Source organism: Nannospalax galili, unplaced genomic scaffold (genome assembly GCF_000622305.1).
Source record: "Nannospalax galili isolate Female #2095 unplaced genomic scaffold, S.galili_v1.0 scaffold429, whole genome shotgun sequence".
Classification (NCBI taxonomy): Eukaryota; Metazoa; Chordata; class Mammalia; order Rodentia; family Spalacidae; genus Nannospalax; species Nannospalax galili.
The window spans coordinates 5581505-5602913 of record NW_008360330.1 but is presented as its reverse complement, the minus strand read 5'-3'; the positions used below and the strand labels follow the sequence as shown (position 1 = coordinate 5602913).

At 40.4% G+C, this 21409-nt stretch overlaps 1 protein-coding gene across 4 annotated transcripts in view; it reads right to left on the bottom strand.

Moving 5' to 3' along the window:
- Positions 1 to 21409, bottom strand: part of Fam20b (FAM20B glycosaminoglycan xylosylkinase) — a 41484-nt gene that overhangs the window by 12887 nt on the left and 7188 nt on the right. For all 4 annotated transcript variants that reach the window (XM_017796368.2, XM_008826132.3, XM_017796369.2 and 1 more), the window contains 4 exons: positions 16604 to 17102; positions 9694 to 9780; positions 4368 to 4477; positions 1083 to 1254 (listed from right to left, as the gene is read on the bottom strand). In XM_017796368.2, the coding sequence (XP_017651857.1) occupies positions 1083 to 1254; positions 4368 to 4477; positions 9694 to 9780; positions 16604 to 16980 (746 nt within the window). In that variant the 5' untranslated portion in view covers positions 16981 to 17102. The remainder of the gene's footprint in view (positions 1 to 1082; positions 1255 to 4367; positions 4478 to 9693; positions 9781 to 16603; positions 17103 to 21409) is intronic.

Below are 21409 nucleotides of genomic sequence, written 5' to 3'. Positions count from 1 at the left end.
GATGTGTTCTACAGCATAAGAGGCGAAGGAAACATTATTTATCCTGGAAGGCAGATATATATTCCAAGATTATGCAAAGGAAGTAGAAACAGACTATGGGAGAGGGGTGTAGGTAAGAAAGCAGAAGGAGCAGTCAAAAGGACTATGAACAGTCCCCTAGAAGTCACAGCATCAGGCAGTGGCATAGGTAATTTCTACATTTTTTCCTGGAAAGCTGTTTCTTTCCCTCTCTTAATTTTTTTTGGTCTTTGAGACAGGGTCTCCTTGTAGCCCCAGCTGTCCTGGAACTCACTATGTAGACCAGGCTGGCCTTGAACTCACAGAGATCCGCCTGCCTCTGCCTCCCAAGTGCTGGGATTAAAGGCATGCGCCACCACGCCCAGTTTCTCTCTTAATTTTTGTAGGGCGCATAACTTCAGGTTTGCCTTATGTTTAGAGAGTGTGGAGGTGGGCTTTTCAGCAATACTGGTAGTTGAGACTGCAAACTCTTAAGAGATAAAACTAAAAGCACTTTTCATTGTGAGCTAGACATAAGCCTTTGGAGGCCAGGGGCAAATGTTATGGTTTCTATTTTAAATGCCCCCCAAGACAATGTACTAAAGGCTCGGCCTGTACCCTGTGGAACTATCAGGAGTTAGTGGATACTTTACAAGGTATAAGTTAAGACACTGGAACCATGTTGATGGGGATACTTGAGGATACTCCTGGAGTCTCAGCCTAGTGGGTTTGCTCCTGGCTTATCCTTTCCTCTCTGCTTTCTGGTAGTGACAACGTGAGCAGCCTCCTGGACCAGTGCTTCTGCCATGACGTACTGTGCCACCAAAGGCTCAAAGCAATGTGGCTAAGTGATAATGGACTAGACTTCTGGAACTGTGAGCCAAAATAATCCCTTCTCCCTTTTAGTGACAAAAAAGTTGACTGACAGGGTTGCATTGCTAAAAATGAGGAGACCCTGGCCCAACTGGTGTGCCATTGATCCCCCAACCCAACTCTTCTTCCTGTTGAACAGATGGCTGGGTCCTATTCAGGATGACCCTGGCCTAGCACAGGGAGATTTAAATCATGGTTTGTAGGAGCTTTACCTGGCCAATTTGCCTTCTCGGTAAGTTCTGCCCCAGGGGTGTCGATGTTTCTGCAGAGGCCACACATCTGGAAGCCAAAGTGTGATGGATCCCTCCATTGTGTCTCCATCAGCACATGCTGGCTCTGTTTCTCGGCAGTAATAGCACTTTCCATAAAAACAAGTATTGTTTCCTGAAGGATAGAAAGGAGCCAGATATAATTAAGGAAGAAAATGAGGAACCAAATTCTCCCCCAAACAAGGCAAAACAGCTAAGAAAATAGCACTGAGAAAATAAAAATACTGAATTTACTATATTTCATACATGTGCTTTCCTATATAGATAATAAAAGTGGACAGTGTAAAAAATCTGAAAAATATTTAAGGACATATACGAGAGAAAGCAAATCTGCCATGTCTCCTTCTATCCAGTCTCTCTCCCAGAAGTCAGCTGCTATGAGTATCTTTCTCAACTCACTGTGATTAAAGGAAAGCAACATCTTCTTTTTCTTTATCAGAGCTGAGGTTTTAGCCACAGGAGAGAGAGGAGACATATACTCAACTTGGTCACATAGAAGGAGGTAGAAGCAAATAGTAAACACACTGAGGATAATGGGAACGAGGTTTCTCATAGACGAAGAAGGAGGTTAAAAACAGAATGGGAGAAAACAAGAATAAATCCTGCCAAGAATTAGAACTAGACATTCTGGTTTCAGCTTGATGGTTTTAATTTTTATTTATTTATCTATTTATTATATGTAGGAATGTTTTGTCTGCTGTACAGAAGTGCATTCCATGCATTCAGTGCCTGCAGAGGCCAGAAGAGGGCATTGGAGGGCCTGAAATTGGAGTTAAGGAAACATGAAACTGGGGTCGTTAACCACCATGTGGGTGCTGGGAACTGAGCCCCAGTCCTCTCCAAGAGCAGCCAGTGCTCTTAGCCATCTCTCCAGTCCCATTAAAAAAAAAGCCAGGCATGGTGGTACATACCTATAATCCCAACACTAGAGGTAGGGGGGGCCACTAAGATGACTCAGTGGTTAAAAAGGGATTGCTGCCAAACCTGAGGACTTGAGTTCAATCCCTAGGAATCACATAATGAAAGGAGAGAAGCAACTCTTCAAAGTTGTCTTCTGAACTCCACATATGTGCCACGATATGCACACACCACATACACAAGAGCAAAATAAATGTTTTTATTTATTTATTTTTATTTTATGTGTATGAGTGTTTCTGCCTGCATGTATGTAAGTGCCCATGGAGGCCAGAAGAGGACATCAGACCCTTTGGAACTGGAGTTCCAGACAGGTGGTATGTGCCATGTGGGTCCTGGGAATCAAACCTGGGTCATCTGTAAGAGCAGCCAGTGCTCTTAACTGCTGGGCCATCTCTCAAGCTCGCCATTTTTTTAAGGTAGAGGTAGGAAGATCACAAATTCAAGGCCAGCCTGTGCTATACAGAGACCCCACCCTATAACAAAACGAAATAAAAAAACAATCTTCCCCTCCCCCCATAACAACCTAACAAAAGGTCACGGTAAGGTCAGTCTGTTGTTAAAAATTTGTACCTCAAGTCAAATCTTTTCACCTAGTCAGTGCCCAAGAATGCTAAGAAGGTCATTCACACCCCAGAGACACCAATCCAACAGCACTGTCAGGTATTTGTGTCCTGTTTCTATAACTACTGCCCAATATTTTGCCCAACCCCTTTCTGCTTTGATGCTTGAGTAACTTTTATCGATTCTGGGAAACTAAGTTCAAATGTTAATAGCTTTCTCTACAAGCTTTTTCTGGCCTCTCAACTCCCACACTTCACACGATCTAGACATTAACCTTCTGTGAGTATCTGGAAAACAAGACCTCAGCTGCTTCTTTCTCTCTCTAACCCAGCACCCATCAAGAATTCATATTTGCCTAGTATAAAACTGAACAACCAAAGGAGATAGAACACACGCAAACAAATCACGGACATAGTTATGCTTCTGCTAATCTGCAAGAAAAGCACAACCTGGGCCTTGTAAGCTTAAATTCTTAATAGAAAATCTTTTACATTCTTTAAATATTGCTTTACCTCATTTTAAATATAAATCCATTCATTCTAGTAAAAAGCAAGGTGAAGTTCATTTTTCAGTGTTTCAACATTCATACCATAGAGCACTGAATCACTGAAAAAGAGTCATCACAACGAGGCTGAAAAGACAAAGAACCTCTGAACTCTTCCTGTTCTATCATGCTCACAAGAACAAGATTGAGAATTTTAGTTCCAGTCCCTTGCTTCACAGTGAGATAATGGAAACCAGAGGCCTTGGGCACCATACCGAGGTACAGGCAAGAGTTATAAACTAATCCTTTAAGAATAAGAAGAGGCAGTGGCCCAAATGCACCTGCACAAGGGGATTTCTGATCCTCTTACAGTTACCTTAGGTTTCCTCAATTCTTTCTTATTAATTAATCTGTGTGTGTATGTGTGTGTGCGCGTGCGTGCGTGCACATGTGTGTGTATATGTGTGTTCATGGGAGGGTCATGCATGTATGTCTGCTAGGTGGTGGCCATAAATTGAGGTTAGTGGGCCTGGAGAGATGGCTAAGTGGTTAAAGAGTACTGTCTGCTCTTGCCAAGGACCTGGGTTCAATTCCCAGCACCCACATGGCAGCTAACAACTGTAACTCCAGTTCCAAGGGAACCCAATGCCCCCCTCTTACCTCTGTGGTCACCAAAGGACAGGAGCACTTATACACTTTCAGGCCGTCCCAGCACTGGCATTACAGTAACATGCTGCCATACCTGACTTTTTACATGTATATGGGGAGCTGAACTCAGGTCTTCATGCTTGCACTGCAAGCATTTTACTGACTGAGTCAACTCCCAAGCCCCTAGGTTTCCTCAACCCTAAGGAGACAGTTCCCAAAGATCATATGTATGTGAAAAAATAACCAAGCCAATGATTGCAGACAATAACCAATTTGGGCCAAATTCTGAATTTGAGACTTAGCTGTAAGAGCAAGCAGAAGGAAATAAAATTATTACTTTGTACTATTGGCACATGACTTCACTTTCTACTTCAAGAGGGACTTCACTTTCTACTTCAAGAGGTACAGCACAGTGTGCATTAGGGAAAACTACCCACTTCCTGCTCCCTGTTCTCTACCATTAGATCTAATTCTCACACTAACTCAAGACCAGGTTGCCTACTGCTTTTGCATTCTCTTAAGTTCTTTAAGACTAAAAGACATGAACCAGCTTGCTCAATGATGCCCTACTGAACTCACAAACTATGCCCCTATTTACGTGCCCTCTAAAATCTTACCTACAGTTAGGAAGGTGCTCAACAGCTGCTCCGTGGCAATAGGCTTGATCTCTGTCCGCAGATTAACAAATCTGCCAACCACCAAGGGAGCTCGACGGAAACCCAAAATCCTGGTTTAAAAGGTTAAAGAAGAGAGGAGAGAAATCTTTGGAGATGTATTTTAAATGTCTTAAAAACCATGGTTAATCATGCTAAACATATAAAGGATTATAGGTAGATAAGTAAGTAAATCTTGAGGGGTTTTTTTTGAGGTACATATATTTATGAGTTTAATGGCAAATGTATACAATTTAATAGTTCAGGAAAAACAAAAAAAAAGGAGTAGGCAAATCAGGCAAAATGTAAGATTTAAACCTAGGGAATGGGAATATAGGTTCATTATAGTATTCTCTACTTCTGTTAGAAATTTTTCATAATAAAAATAAAAGCAATTTTTTTTTTTTTTTGTGGTGCACACCTTTAATCCCAGGACTCAGGAGGCAGAGGCAGGCGGATCTCTGTGAGTTCAAGGCCAGACTGGTGTACATAGTGAGTTCCAGGACAGCTGGGGCTACTGGGAGACCCTGTCTCAAAAAAAGACCAGAAAGGGAGGGAGGGAGGGAGGGAAAGGATCCCTAAATTAAAAGCAAATTTTAACAAAGTATTAGAAAATATTGTGCTTAAAGTCAGATGGGTTCAAAGTTTTGAACAAAACAGCATACTGACAAAACTATGCAAACTCACTTAAAAGAACAAACTCACAGAACAGTTTAAATAGACTCATTTGAAACTTTCTCTCCAATGTTTAAGCATTACAAAATAATTATTTTGTTTTAAAGTTATGTTTCCTGGTCAAAATATACACACTCCCTGAAGAAAACCTAGAGGGGCAGAATTTGAAACGTGGAAAATTTATTATGAAGAAAATAAAGATCATCCTTAATTCCGCAAGCCAGAAATAGCAACTGATATTTTGGCATGTAAACATTTTTCTTCTACATGTTTGTATAAATATATATGCATATATAAACACACACATTTGTGCTGATCACTTATGCAGGTTTAGTGGGGGGGGGGGTACTGGGGATTAAGCCCGGGTCCTTGTGCATGTAAGACATGTACTCTACCTTGAGCTATATCACCAGACAATGGTTTACTTTTTCTTTTTCTTGGTGGAGGGGGGGAATAGCTGAGAATTAAACTAGGGTTTTGCACATGCTAAGCAAGTGCTCGACCACTAAGCTACATATTGTTGTAATCTTGTATGCCATTTTGTGTGTGTGTGTGTGTATCATACAGAACATCCCAAACAAACTTATTCATCTATATACTCCCAAATGGCACCCTCCCATAGCATCCCCCCACCTCACTGGAGCCCATATACTCTGTCATCCCTGTTACTGTCCACTGTGTTGTCAGTGCCCCAGCTAGTCCCCAGTGCCTGTCCATCTGCTGAATCTAGTCAGCCTATCTAGAGATCCTTGTTTTAGGAAGATCAGCTGTTCCTCATCTAGTAGCAATCAGTTGTCAATATTCCTTTAGATAAGATTGGGGTCTGCTGTTCATTTTCCCAGTTCTATGCTGGGTTACTGTCTGGTAATCTTTTGGGCCACCCTGGCCAATAACTCAAAGAAAGGTATCACTTGTCTGCCATTGTTTCTTGTTATGTAGCCTTTAGCTATGCATATGGACTCATAAAAAATTATATTCGCCCCTTTAATCTTTGGTTATACTTTCCTTTTTGGTGCTTAAGCCCATACTGGCCCTGATAAACCAATTTATTTTTACTCTTAAGGTCATTTGAGGATCTGGTCCTCAAGGGTAACATGGGCTTGGGAGGAGCCCCTGGCTCCTTTCTATTACCAGTTCTATCTATGTGAAGATAAGTCAAAGATCCTGCTCAGCCATGGCTGGCTTCGCTTGGAAGCATGGAGGAAATGTTTCCTCTGTGTTGACCCTCCTCTTTGTAGACTGGACACTGGTTCAAGTCCATCTGGTGAGGTCTCCACAGCCTCCCTGATCAAGAGGACAGGTGACCCACCACAGTTACAGGTCATTTTGAGAGATGCTCATAGTCCCCTGGGACTTAGTCGACCTAGGAGGGCCACTTCTTTAAAAAAAAAAAAAAAATACTAATTGTACCATGAACCTTTCCCTATGTCATTATAAAGACTTTAAAAATGACTATGTGATAAATAATCCACTGTTTAGGGATGATTTAGGTCACAAAAGCAAGGAAATCAAAGATCTGTCATAGTAACATAAATCTCAGAGAAACACTTAGAGAAGGTGGCTGATCTGAGCAAAGTGGAGAAAAAGCAATCTAAGCAGAAAAGTGTCAGAGACAAAGAGTGGGAAGTATTCTTTCTCCTCATTAATTACTGCCAGGTCACAGGACAACTGCCAGTTTAGTGCTGAGGAGCAATATCACAGTAGCACTTGACCTGGTTGGGTGGCAGTAAATGAAAGCAATTGGAGGAGGGAATTAACCTCACATTATTTGGCTTTGAGAGAGGAAGAACTTTTAGATGTAACATTCTTAAGCTAAAACATTAATATTCAACTAATATCAAGTAACCATTTCTTTTTTTGTTTTTTCTGTTTCTCATGTTGCCCAGACTGACCTCAAACTTGTTATGTAACCAAGGATAACCTTGAACTCCTCTGCCTCTCTCTCACAAGTGCTGGAATTATAAACTTGTATCATCACACTTCTTTTTTTGTTTGGTTGGCTTTTTCTTTAAAGACAGGATCTCACTCTGTCGGCCAAGTTAGCCTTGAACTCCTGGCAATTCTCTTGCCTCAGTCTTCCCAGTGCTAGGATTACAGGTATAAACCACCACACCTGGCCAAATAGTCAGCATTTCTATACAAAGAATATTTCACTACTTACAAACAGAGGTGCTATGAAAAAATAAACTTTACCAATAACTAGAGGAAGACGAAATAAATATAGTAATAATATATCACTTTGCACACATTAAATTACAAACATTACTGTGTTTGGTCAATATAAAATAGTGGTCTGGAAGTGAGAAAACAAAGTTGCCTTCATGATCTGCTCATGTCTAATAAACAGAAAGCAGTTAGAGGTTCAAAGGAAAGAAAGTGAACAAATAGGATCTTTGAGAGTCTAATTCTAGTGTGCCATTAAGTGAGGGGTGGGATTTATTCAACTCTCTACCAGTAGTTCTTAAAAAGGCTATAAAGGGGCTGGTGAGATGGCTCAGTGGTTAAGAGCACTGGCTGCTCTTCCAGAGGACTCAGGTTTGGTTTCCAGGATCCACATGGTGGCTAACAATCATCTAACTCCAGTTCCAAGGAATCTGATGCCCTCTTCTGACCTCTGGGGACATTGCATGACAAGAGTGCACTTACATACATGTAGGCATTAAACTCATACACTTAAAGTAAAAATAATAAAATAAAAAGTCATAGTATTATAAACATTTAACCTTTTCCCTATCAGAAGATATTAGTGGTAATATGTATCTATCTATTAGTGGTAATATGTATATCTATGTATATGTATCTTTATTATTTTCCATAGTACTTCCTAGAAATAACTTCTTAGGATTATCTTAGATATGTGCATTAAAAGGTATTCATTCAAAAGGTATGAGCAGTAAGGTTTTTGATACAAAATCCCAGAGTCCTTAACAGAAAGAACAATGAATTAACAATGAATTAACAATGAATTAACAATGCTCTAAGCAGTATATGAATTTCAATGTATTCCTGAACACTAAAACATTATCCTCTAAAAAAAAAAAAAAGAATCATCATTTCAGTAGGTAAAAATAGTAAGCTATGGTTTCAAATGGATTTTTTAAAATTTCTAGCAAAGAGGAACTTGTTCCCATATTTATTAGTACTCAAAACTGATACTATTCTTTTAACTACTAATGGTATTTATCCATTTGGTCTTTTGCAGACAAGGTCTTGTTATCTAGCACAAATTAGCCTCAAACTCCTGATCCTCCTGCCTTAGCCTTCCAAGTGCAGGGATTACAGTTGTGTATCACCATGGCCAGTTCGTCTAATGTTCTTGACTCATTTTCTACTATAGTTTTTGTGTGTGTTTGTGTTTGTGTGTGTGTGTGCAAAAACATAGGAAATCCTTCCTAATCTAGAAAGACAAAAATTCGCCTCTTTTTCCCCTTCTGTTTCCCTATAGATTCTTTTTTTAATACTTGTTTTTATTTATTATTTTATGTGTATGTGTGTACTGCCTGCATGTATGTAAGTGCACCCACGTAGTACAATACCTGCAGAGGTCAGAAGAGGGCATTGGATCCCTTGGACTACAATGTAGGTGCTGGGAACTGAACCTGGGTCCTCTGCAAGAGCAGCCAGTGCTCTTAACTGCTGAGCCATCTCTCCAGCCCCATAGATTCATTTTTTAAACAAATGTTACAAATAATTTTTCTTTGTTTTCAGTGCTGGGTGGGGATCACTTGTGCACATTAGACAAGTGCTCTACTACTGAGCCACCTTATTTCTTTTTAACGTTTTGGTTGTTAGCCTTAGCCTTTACTGGCTGCGCTATCCCTCCAGCCCATTTTTTTTTAAGTCTGTCAATGTGTCAGGCTGAAGGAACTCATGAGAAGGGTAACTGAAAATACCAGACAGTTCAATTAAGAGGTTCCTGATGTGTCCCAAGAAAATATTTATCTTTCTAGTTGTTTTCCCCCCAGTTTTCTAAGGCAAGGTCTTGATATGTGTAGGTAGGCCCTGAACTCACTATCTAGCCTAGGGTGGCCTTAAGTCCCAGTCCTCATACCTCAGCCTCAGTACTGAGATTATAGGCATGCACCACTGTACCAAGCTCCTGGTTATGTTAGAATTCACATTGATTTTTCTTTTAGAATTATTCCAATTTTTGAAGCTATGTATATGTGTATAAAGAACAACAAAATCCATTACCTATTACATGCTATATATTTTAAGTCTATCAGGGTAAGTCAATATTACTTATAATGGAAACAAGCAATAGGGTTCTGAGGCCAAATTGATGGCCAATTCAATTCAGAGATTTGAGTTCAAACTTCTGTTTTCATTCGAACATTTTATTTACCAATTAATATCTTCACCTGTGATAATAACAGAACTTACGCCGGGAATGAAGAAAAGCAAAAGGAAGCAAAAGTTAATAATTATGGTGGTATTCCAGGCATCACACAAATTATTAGGTACTTATAGAACCATGATGGAACTAATTAATCAGCTATCCAAAATGGGTAATGAGTCCAAGGCATTAGTGTGTCACTCTTTAGAGAAGTCTACAAGCTCTTTTTGAAAGGGATTATTAAAAGAAAACAAATGAACATATTGAGATTACACATACCTGTCCAAATGAAAGGCTGCTACCTCTGCATTGTGTCTGTCATAGCCAGCATATGGCTCCCCTTCTACCACATAGTCTCGGCTATACCTGTAAAGTAAATGGGAAGCCCAGAATTATATCAGTCCTGAAGGTGACAACACATGAGGCAGACACTTTGGCAGAACTCATCTGTTCCAAACACTCCTCTGACAACCCTGGGAACAATTGGGAGTTAGCACAAACTGCTGGTAGATGACATAAAGACAAGTTGAGACAGAATCCAAAATTCTGTATTTGCCTCAGCAATCATTTTATGAATAAAACATAGATGATATCATTTTCACTCCCGAAAAGGTCTTTCAATGTAATTTAAATACAACAACAAGGTAATTTTCTGGAAGGTAGGAACCATCTTTCTATCACCAGTATGGTATAGAACTAAAAGAAATTTTTTTTTTTTTGCAGCTAGGCATGGTGGCACATGCCTTTAATCCCAGCACTCAGGAGGCAGAGGCAGGTAGTTCTTTACAAGTTCCAGACCAGCCTTGTCAACAGTGAGTTCCAGGCTAGCTGGGGCTACAGGGAGACCCTGTCTCAAAAAATATCAATCTGTTGCTTACCAGAGTGGCATTGTAAGGCTTCTAAGAGAAGTTTAAATTTCTTGGGATAAACAAGTCCTGATAAGTCTGTTTTTGTTAAGGAAAAGGCAAGGATGCTCCTGAGGGGAAAAAAAGCTGTTTGAGTAACCATTCCTGTTCCCTCCTTTCAAGTTTATGAAGTACAGGAAGGAATCCTGGGCTTGATAGGACAGCCTTGAGCAAAACCTTACCTTTCTGTTCTCTGTGTCTCAGAGATTCATTATCTATAAGACTATGGGGCTGGTATAGGGGGTAATTTCTAAGGTCTTTTTGATCTTAAACTGAATTCTGCTGATTTTATGCTGTATGCATGACATAAAGGATAATGAACACCGGTATCATTAAGTGAATCTCTTTAAATGATAAAAATGTAAACCTGTTAATTACGAAGAAAGAAATATTTAACTCACCTATCACCTCTACCTGCATTCCTGAATTAAAGGAGACCTATTAGCGTACAGGGGCACTGTGAAAGAGAAATACGTTGAAACTAATATGAAGAAGAACAGTTCCACTGCAGATAGGATTTCCGATGCTGAAAGAGCTCTGATGAAGTAGAAAATGGTACTATAAAAAGCAAGGACCTTCAACTTAAATGATCTTACAAAGTGAAATTGTGTCTCTATCTTTAAGGCAAAGTGATGAAATCTTCATATTAGAGGACAATCATGCATTGCCATCTTGGTGGCACCAGGTTTCTCCTCAGCCTAGTCCACATACCATGCATTTAAAGTTCCTAGTAAAAATAATTACTTAAGCTACTTAGGTTTATTCTGGCTGCCTTTAAGTGAATTTCAAAATACTTCTGAAGCAAAAGCTGACACTGTAACAAGCACTTTTCTTTCTACTACAGGTGTAGGTTCCCCATACAGCTGAGCAACAGTCCTGGAATGCTTTTTAGGACTTCTGCATAGCCATAGGAAAATACAAGATGATGTACAGTACATTTCCTCAGTGAAGCATTACCAACATTTCCAATACAATCAAGGCTGCTCAGAGTAAAATTTATGACCCTAGAGAATCCAGGAACTTTGAGGATAGGCTCAAGAGTAAAGAGGAGGAGAATCAAAATGAAAGAATCACACTGCAGTCAGGAGGTCTGAACTGGGGGGTAGGGGTGCACATGCTTCTGGAAACCATAGGGTAACTTCAAGTACCATTCAAAAAAAAAATTTTTTTTTTCTCTTTTTGAGACAGGGTCTCCTTGTAGTCTCAGCTGACCTGAACTCACTATGTAGACCAGGCTGGCCTCAAACTCACAACCTCCACCTGCCTCTGCCTCCCAAATGCTGGGATTAAAGGCGTGCGCCACCACGCCCAGCCAATTTTTGTTTTTTGAAACAGTCTCTCTCACTGGTCTGGAATTCAAGTAGGTGAGGCTGGTTGGCCACTGAACCCCAGGGATCCATCTGCCTCTGCTTCTCCGCACTGGGATTGTAAGTATGTGCCACCATGCCTGGCTCTGTGTGTGTGTGTTGTATGTGCTTGCCTGTGCGGGTATTGTGAAGGCAGGGGTTAATGTAGGGATGTCTTTCCTCTATTGTTTTCCACCTTACTGTTTTTGAGGGTCTCTTACTGAACCTGAAGCTTACTGCTTTGGCTAGACTGACCAGCCAGTGAGTCTTAGGGATCTCTGCTCCGCCTCCCCCAGTACAGTACTGGGGTTATAGGCCCAAATTGGCATGCTCCAATTTTATGTGGATTCTAGGGATCCAAACTCAGGTCCTCATGCTTGCATAGCAAGCACTTTACACACTGAACCCTCTTCCCTAGCCCAGTTTTTATATAGCTTCTGGGGATCAAACAGGTCCTATCAATTGAGCCATTTTTCCAGATCCTAGGGGTTTGAACTCATAGCTCATGCTTTGGTTGTGTGAAATATGAAAAGTCAGGATTCTGGATCTCAGTTTTCCTCACCTGCAATCTCCAAGGTCCCTTTCAGCATATTCTAAGATCATTCATTCACTTCTACCTAGTCTTAGGTTCCCGCTTTATGTTCTTTTTTCAATGTAACTGCAGTTGTGCCTGTAAAATCAATTTATTTCCAGAACGGATACAGCTACATTGGACCAAAAAAAAAAAAAAAAAAAAAAAACAAAAACAAACTTTTATAATGTAATAAAATAACGTAAATAATACTGTCACTGAAATTCCTATATATGTTATCTACCTTCTACTTCTGAGAGGACATTAACCACCAGCCTCTAACCATGCTGAAACCACAGAGGCTTCTAAGGAAAAGTGTATGTCTTGACTCAGTGGTGGACCTGGATTCTCCTCTCAGCAGAGAATAATCCATCTTAAGTCACTGACAGAGCAGCAAAATTCATACAGTAACTGCCAATAAATCACTCCTATACTTCTAGTGAAGGACATCAGAGTCTCACCAAGGACATTAATTTGCACTTATACAACAGGATTGAATAACTTATAAGACCCAGAAGGTCAGAGTAGTATTAGTACTTCAACCTACACCCAGTTTCCCAGATCTACCAGTGTCTGTATAAAGCAACAGAGGTCAGCATGTGCCAGTGACTGAAAGTTAACACTTCCAGTCATACACTGTGCTGGGTAGGAAAGGAGGCTGCCCTGGAGCTGGAGTAGGAATGGGCTGTTCAGGGGATGGCTGTGGGGTGGGGGGGACCTCCCCACCAGACAAAAAAAAGAGCAAAGGGAGAATGAGGCTGAGTAAAAAAGAAGGACCAGACTTTGGGGCCCTTGGTTATGAGGCTGTGGAGGATGGGTTTTATCTGGTAGGCAAGAGGAAGACCCTGGATGTTTTGAAGCTGAGGAGTACAATGATAATATGAGCATTTGGAGGAAGACTGGAGTGGTTTTCAAGATCTGAAAGAAGGTAGTGGGATGGCACAGAGTAATAACAGAGATACCAGATAAAGCAAGTATTCACTAGGGCATTAGCATTTACCTTGTGCCCCCTCCCCACTCATCAGTCTGGCCCCTCCATCATCTCTTATGCCTTCCTTGAATATCTCAGGTGTGACTGCAAAGCTTCTGGTCTACACTTCCTCTAACACATCTAACCCCACCTCACCCTTTATTTTCTAGTGTACAAGTAGTACATGTAGAGATGAAATCCTTGTTTAAAACATAAAATACAATTCATTTGTTTCTATACAGATTTTCCTCTTCCCCTACACTTTGCTTATGCTAATAATTCCTTAAGTTACAAACCAAGGAATGAATCCCTTAGGACCATATTTCAAAACTAAATTAGTGGGCCAGCAAGATAGCTCAACAGCAAAAAGAGCTTACCACCAAGCCTTATGACCCGAGTTCGATTTCCGGGGCCCACACGGCAGGAGAGAACTGAATCCCACAAGCAGTCCTGACTTTCACATGCACATTGTGGTACACATGAGTGCAAGCACACACACATACACACAAAGAAAAATAAAAACAAAAACCCCTAAATTAGCAATTTTTTTAATGATGGTTACTCCATCACACTTAGAGGAAGCAAAGAAAGAAACCGAGAATTTGTATAGTAGAATACAAGTTATTTAAAACAGATTTGGGTTCAAACTCCAGCTCCACTAATTGCTATGAGATGACTCTGTCAAGTCAGTTTCTTATTGTGGAAACAGGAAATGAACTGCCTCAGAAGTTAAAAGCATTAATAGATTGCAAAGTATTTGGTGTAATGTCTGACATATGGTGTCTATTCAACAGAAATTAGACTCCAAAGCCTACATAATCAAACTTTTCCACACTGTCAGTCAGTCAAGCTTTTTTCCTCCCTTTTCTTTTCTTCTTCCTATTTATTTAGACAAGGTCTTGATATGCAGCCCATGCTGTCAAGTGCCGGCATTATAGGTGTGCAACCACAACGGCTCTAACTGCCTTTTCACTCTTGCCTAATGTCCCCCTCTTCCATACATCATACTTCCCCAGTCTAAACATTGGACCTTTTCATTTCTGGGATCCCAAATAGAGCCACTGCGTAGCTGCTTTTTATCTGCTGATAAATTGGGCAATAGGCAGTTAAAATTTTGTACATCTTTTCCCAATTGCTTCCTCTACTTCAACAAGAAATCTAAAAGTATAATTCTCTAAAAAGTTCCATGGAGAGGGGCTAGAGAGATAGCTCAGTGGTTAAGAGGCACTGACTGCTCTTGCAGAGGACCCGGGTTCAATTCCTAGCACCCATACGGTGGCTAACAACCATCTGTAACTCCAGTTCCAGGGGGGAACCGACTCCCTCTTCCGACCTCTGCAGGTACCACATGACATTGGTGCACCTACTTTACATGCAAGCAGTACTACTCATACAAATAAAAATAATAAACTTTTTAAAAGTTTCACAGAGAGATGAAAAAGCATTCCATACACAAAATTTGAAAGCATTCACTGGTGACTAACTTCTCATAAAAAAATGTGACTCATCATGTCACATTTTACTCACAGAAAACTTAAAAAAAAAAAAAAGATACCATAGAATTACCATACAAACTATTTCTGTAGATACTTAGAGAAGTCCAAAGGATCACTAAAAACATAAATACCACTTGGTTACTGAGGCAACTAAAATGGCCCGGTTCTTTGCTTACAACAGGTAAAAAAGGGGCTGAGGATATAGCTGAGTAGCACAGCGCTTGCCAAGATTGCACATGACAATGGGTTCACTCCCCAGCACCATAAAACAAACATGCAATGAAGCAATGAAAATAGCACTACATATGTATTAAGTTTTCTATAATCCAAAACATTAACAACACTAATTGCTGTGAGGGGATGGCACTACAGGGACACTTGCTGATGGGAATGCAAAATAGTACAGCCTCTCTGGAAGAATTAGGCAGTTTCTAACAAAACTAAACGTACTTTCAGCATATGACCCAGTAATCATGTTTCTTAATAGTTATCCAAATTAGTTCAGAACGTATGGTCACACAAAAGCATGCACATGAATGTTTACAGCAGCTTTATTCACAAATGTAAAAACTTGTAGTTCAGCTGGGTATGGTGGCACATGCCTTTAATCCCAGCACTCAGGAGGCAGAGGCCTCTGTGAGTTCAGGGCCAGCCTGGTCTATATAGTGAGTTCCAGGCCAGTTGGAGCTATAGGGAGACCCTGTCTCAAAAATACAAAAAGACCAAAAAAACAAACAAACAAATAAAAAAACCACAACAACTTGGAGTTCAACTATTTGATATCTGGGAAAGAGTCTCAAGTAAAACTATGAAGACAATAGAAAAATTAAGGGGTGCCAAGGATTCAGGGATGAAATTGTAAATAGCTGCAGCACAGATTTTTAAGGCAGGGAAATTGTTCTACAAGATACTACAGTGATGGACATATGTCATTAGACATTTGTCTAAATCTATGGACCATAACCCCAAAGAATGAATCCTAATGTAAGGCAGAAACTTTAGTTATTAATTAATGTACCATTATTGGATCAATTAGACTAATGAACAATGTTAATAACAGAAGAAAACTGGAGGGAAGGGTGGTTAGTGGAAATTTTCTGTATTTCTCCTTCACATTTTCCATAAACCTGAACCTACTCAAAAACCATAATTAACAAAAGCTCTAGATGAACAAATCAGTGCTTTAGCACTGAAAGGGACTCCACTCTTCCAAATCTATCTCCTGTTCTATTCCTGCCCGACATCTGGTTATCCAGTCTTTAGTTGCACATTTTTGGGTTACAAATTACTTATTTTCTACTCAATTCATTCTGTATCTCTAATACCTGCCACACAGGAAATATTTAGTATATTAAAAATCAACAGCCAGGTATGGGGGCTCAAGCCTGCAATTTTAATACTCAGGAGGCTGATGCAGAAGGATCACCAAGCTAAGGCCAGTGTAGGTTGTGGGTTTAGAGAGAGAGAGAGAGAGAGAGAGAGAGAGAGAGACCCTGTCTCAAAACAAATAAATTAAAAAACGAAACAAATAAACAAGACCCACAGAAATCAATGATACCTCTGTCCAAAACTTTAGTCCTTGTAACTCACTATGTAAACCAGGCTGCCTTCAGACTTTCAAAAATCCTCCTGCCTCAGCCTCCTGAGTACAGAGATTACAGGATTAAGTCACCATGCCTGGCTTTAAAAGTTCAGACTTAAAAGAATCAAAATAAGTTCCTGAAATTTGTCCACTCAAAGAATCATGGAACCTTCAGAACTAGAAAAAAACCTCAGAGATCTTCCTCTATCTTTGTCATTCTGCTGAAAATAATACCAAGAAAAGGAGAATGTGCTTATATAAATCCCAGGTTGAATGAATCAACCAACCAGCACATATAGTTTCTGAGATGAAGACTTACCGCTTAGGTTTGAAGACAACTTTCTGTCCTCCTTCAAGTACCAGTAAAGCTTTTAGCTGTGTCCCTTTATAGCCCACATCAGCTTTAATGATTTTCTTAGTGGCCATGGCATGCATGATTGCCCCCAGCTCTGGCGTCTCTTCAGGGTACACTTCCCGGGGCACTACCCACTGGGCTGCAATTTCCCAAGGAGACTGCAGGGTGTGGTCCAGCTTAGGTACCAGCTCCACCTGCAAGCCAGTCATCATTCGGTGAAAAGCCCTCTGGTCCTCTCGGTTGGCAGCAGATGTATCTAAGTTGTCAATCAGGAAAACTTTGGTGAAGATAAAGATGACAAGGAGTATTGCTAACAGCACGACTCGTTGCTTTAGCTTCATGTTGACCTCTTTTCCTTCTCCCCTGACCCACCCTCTCTAGCTTATCAGGGAGAACAGGTGGTGATGATTAGCAGGGAGACTCCATGATTACATACGTCTTCACTGAAGCACCTCCATAATTCCTGCAGGCCCAAGTACAAAGAAAAATTTAATCAGGAATTCTGTCATTCTGAACCCCCAAACATTTTGCAAGCCTCTAATATGGTACTTATCCTTTTAGTAATTCATTGCTAATCCTAAGTTTGAGAAGGCCAACTAACTTAAAACAGTCAGGGAAAACCTAAGAAAGAACTGGCTGGGTACAGTGAAAATAAGAAACATATTCCTGTTTTAATTAGGACGTAGAATCATCTAGGAGTCATTTGGCTGGCTATATAGGTCTAATAATTACCAAAACAAGGAGGAAAAAAAATCCAAAGCAAAACAAAACATTTCAACATGCATACTTCCTTAACTTTCAGTTTTACCTTTCAAAGATCTATAAATAACTCTTCAATATACCAAACCATCAATATTTGGTAATTTTCCAGTTCCTTCTACATAAAAATTTTATGATGTCTTGTATGACAAGAACTCCTAAAAATACCAAAAAGGGTATAGAAGAGAGTAATAAAATAATTCCTTCTCCAAATCCTAATACCCAGCAATTGAGACATGTCAGGGCCATTATTCATATGATTAAGCATTAACACTCAGACACATCTCTCTCCCTAATCAGACCTTCGCTATTTTTCAAAATTAAAGTCCTCATAAAATATGGATAATCAAATCTGGATAAATTTAGTAAAGGAAAGACATGTCCTTATTCCATCTGCTATTAGTGGAATATGATCAGAAAATGAATGAAATCTGGCATGACTGCAACACTACTATGCCTTGAATGACTAAGCAAAGAGCAAGCTCTCAATGCCACAGACTGAAGAGGTACTGCTTCCAGTGTGGGCTGACCACACTTTGGGCAATCCTCCAAATAGAGGACATCAAGAACATAGAATTCAGTTTCATTTGTATGCTGAGAGGTTGTTTTTCGCCCACTGGGCTTTTTAAATTTTTGTTTTTAAGACAGGGTCTCATGTAGTTCAAGACTGGCCTTGAACTCTTGGTCCTCCTGCTAGTATCTCCCAAGTACTGTGGTTATAGGCATGTGCTACAATGCCTCAGTTCACGAGGCCATTTAATAATGTGCACAAGCTTATTACACTGCTGCATGCCTACAGACTGTACAGCACCGGAACAAGGAAAAACTGACAAGAAAATAATAGGGTGTTGCCTCTCTCTGCAATTCATTTAACAATTTAAACCATTAATCGAAGAAATAAAGCCAATATAAAAGACAGAGCAAACAATTGGGCTGAGGCACTCTGACCTAATCTTAAGACTGCTTGCTTCCTTAACAACCGAAAACAATCCAAGAGGAAAATTCTAAGTAAAGCCTTGCTTGAAGTTTGTTCTCAAGGACCAATCACTCCTTTTCTGTTTGTTTTCATGAAGGAAGCAGAAAATGAAAAGTTAAATTTGATCCTAATTTTCTCTAGCCACCTGTACTGTTTCTTCAACATCTCTTACAACACTATTAAGCTGGAAGGAAGCAGTGCAAATGCACTGAAAATGTAAACCAAGCTGGCCTTGCACTCAACAGAGATCTGCCTGCATCTGCCTCTGGAGTGGCTGGGATTAAAGCCACACCTGGCTTACATATTTTTTAAATTAGCATGCAAATCAGCAAACCTTCCTTAAGCAACAGATGGTGATTAACCCAAAAAATCACAACTGGACAAAGTACAGAGAATAAGAGACTTCAGAGTGTCCCCTGAGGAAGACACCTATATCAAACCTCTGCCAGCCAGGGCTCAGGAACCATTGTGAATGAGGAGGCAGAAAGACTGTAAGAGCCAGGGGTGGTCAATACAAAAAAAGAGTTTTCCAGGCAGTTGGAAAGTTACTCATATGAGCTTACAGCAATGGTGATAGTACACACAAGATTCATGCAAGTTTAAATTAGACAAAAACCCAGCATGGAAGAAGGGAAAACCCGGTAAGAAAACCTGGCTGAAAAACTATTGGGCAATGGACGACTACTGGGAGAGGGAGAGTTGGTCTTCTTTAAAGGAGTGACACTAGATAGGTTGTCCAGGCTCCAGTGGATGGACTCACATCAAGGGACATTTGGGGACAGAAATCTGGCTTGATAGGCCACAACATATATAACAGAATGCATGAAAACCAGTGGGGGGCTATAGAAGAGTGCACATAGGGGAGGTCTAAATATGATCAAGATGTATGAAATTCACAAAAAATCAAATTTTAAAAAAGCACACAAAGTAATGGATTCCATTATGCTAAAATGTAACTGTGATGGTATCAGATTTGGCGAACTCAGTAAAAACAGTTCCTGGTAATTACCTACAACACCATTGTTAGAGAGCAGATTTCAATATTTTTGCCAGTTCTAACACAGCCTAAACTAATAATTTTTCATTTATTTGTTCAACAGTACACAGAGTTCAGCGATAAAAGGAAACAGAAATCCAGCTGCATCAGCAATCACTTCTTCAGCACCTCCAGACCCACATATCAACAGGTACATACTTTACAGTTCTGGTACCAAGCTAACAGGCTTTTCCTTTCTATACAGCATGCTTCAGGACTAAAGCCTGGTTAAATAGACTTTGGTAGTGTATATCCAATGCATAATAAAGGAAATCATCCCTCATACTATAGACACAGTACCTCCAAACGTAGATTTGTTTTGGTGGTCTTGATATACAGCCTAGGCTGGCCTTGAACGCAAGCACTCTTCCAATCTCACCAGCACCTGCCCCCCACCCCCTTGCAGGGATTATTGAGGTTCTATTTTGTTTGTTGTCCTGGGGGTGGCACCCAGAGCTCTGTTAATGCTAACCAAAAGCTCTACTGCTGAGCTGCACCCCTAGTGCTGTTTGTCTGTTTAATCACCACTGCAAAAAGTTTTAGCAGCTCCAGAATTAAGATAAGACAAAACAGTCCAACTCTGAATCCCAGTTGTATGTTTTTAAGTTCTGAAATCTCGATACCTTTCAAAAAGCCCCAGAAGAACACATTCATCAATTCAGGGCTGTAAATAATTCAACCACTCAGGTAAGACAGAGATTTTTATTAGGGGGAAACTGAAGAATTCAATTGTTACATTATTTCACTATTCCCATCAAAGATTCATGGTGAGAGAAGATTGGAAAAAAAGGCAGGCGGAGTGAATTTTGTGATTGATGAGTCGACACACCTAGGTAAAACAAGACTGCAATTTATCACTATTCTCTCCATTCCTTTTTTCTTTTGGAGGGTGTTGAGACAGGGCCTTGCTATGTAGTCTAGGCTGGCCTTGAACCCATGGCAACCGTAGCCTGGTGAATGTGGGATTAGTCTTGGCATGGCTTTGTATGACTGCCTTCCACTTCTACAGCCACCAGCTGATTGTAGTGCTCAGTATCTCCTACTAGACCATAAAAGAACATATTTCTGGAGGCTTCAATCCAGTCTAACTAGTCCTTCAACCACCTGGAATTCTAAAAATTCCTTAGGAGGGCCTACAATAAGTGACTTAACTGTCCATCTCAGCTTCAGCCGAATGGACTAACTGAGCAATGCTGGTTCTTGATGTGGAGGTACCCTTTGTTCCCACCATTCCTCACTTCTTATCACCCTCAAAATGCCTTCTCTTACGGTTTCTCCCCATCTCCTCCTGTTTAAAGCCTAATCCTTCTCTCAAGGCCCATCTCCAAGGCCAAGTGTAGTCCCTCCTCACCCTATATGTTAGGATCGCGCTCCTTTTGATCAGTGCATACCTACATTCTGCCTTGTTTAATACCAACTTGTACAGTTTCCCAGTTCTCTGCTCAGAAATGTAACTCCTTAAAAGGACTCCCTTTGCTCCTTTATATTTCAGAGAGGTGATCTGAGACTTGATTTCCAGGTTATACTCTTGTCCTTTCTGATTGGAGACAAGCAGTTTACTATCTACTATGCAAGCTGGATTTTAAATATCCTCCATTTCAGATACAAGGAAATCAAAGCAGAATAGCCAGGTATATTCTGAACTACTCATGAAAACATCCCTCACATTCCCAGAGTGTGCTTGCTCTATTTTCCGCCCTCGTCTCCCCTTATAAATGCTCATATAGTGCAACACTGCCCATTTACACTATGGTCATTTATTTTCATGTGTCTCTTATATCACAGCATACCTCAAAGAACAAGCAGACTCAAGGTAATAATAGAACTCAAAAAGTGTTAAATATAAAAAAGGCAGTGCAGCCGGGCGTGGTGGCGCACGCCTTTAATCCCAGCACTCAAGAGGCAGATGCAGGTGGATCTCTGTGAGTTCAAGGCCAGCCTGGTCTACATAGTGAGTTCCAGGACAGCTGGGGCTACAGGGAGACCCTGTCTCAAAAAG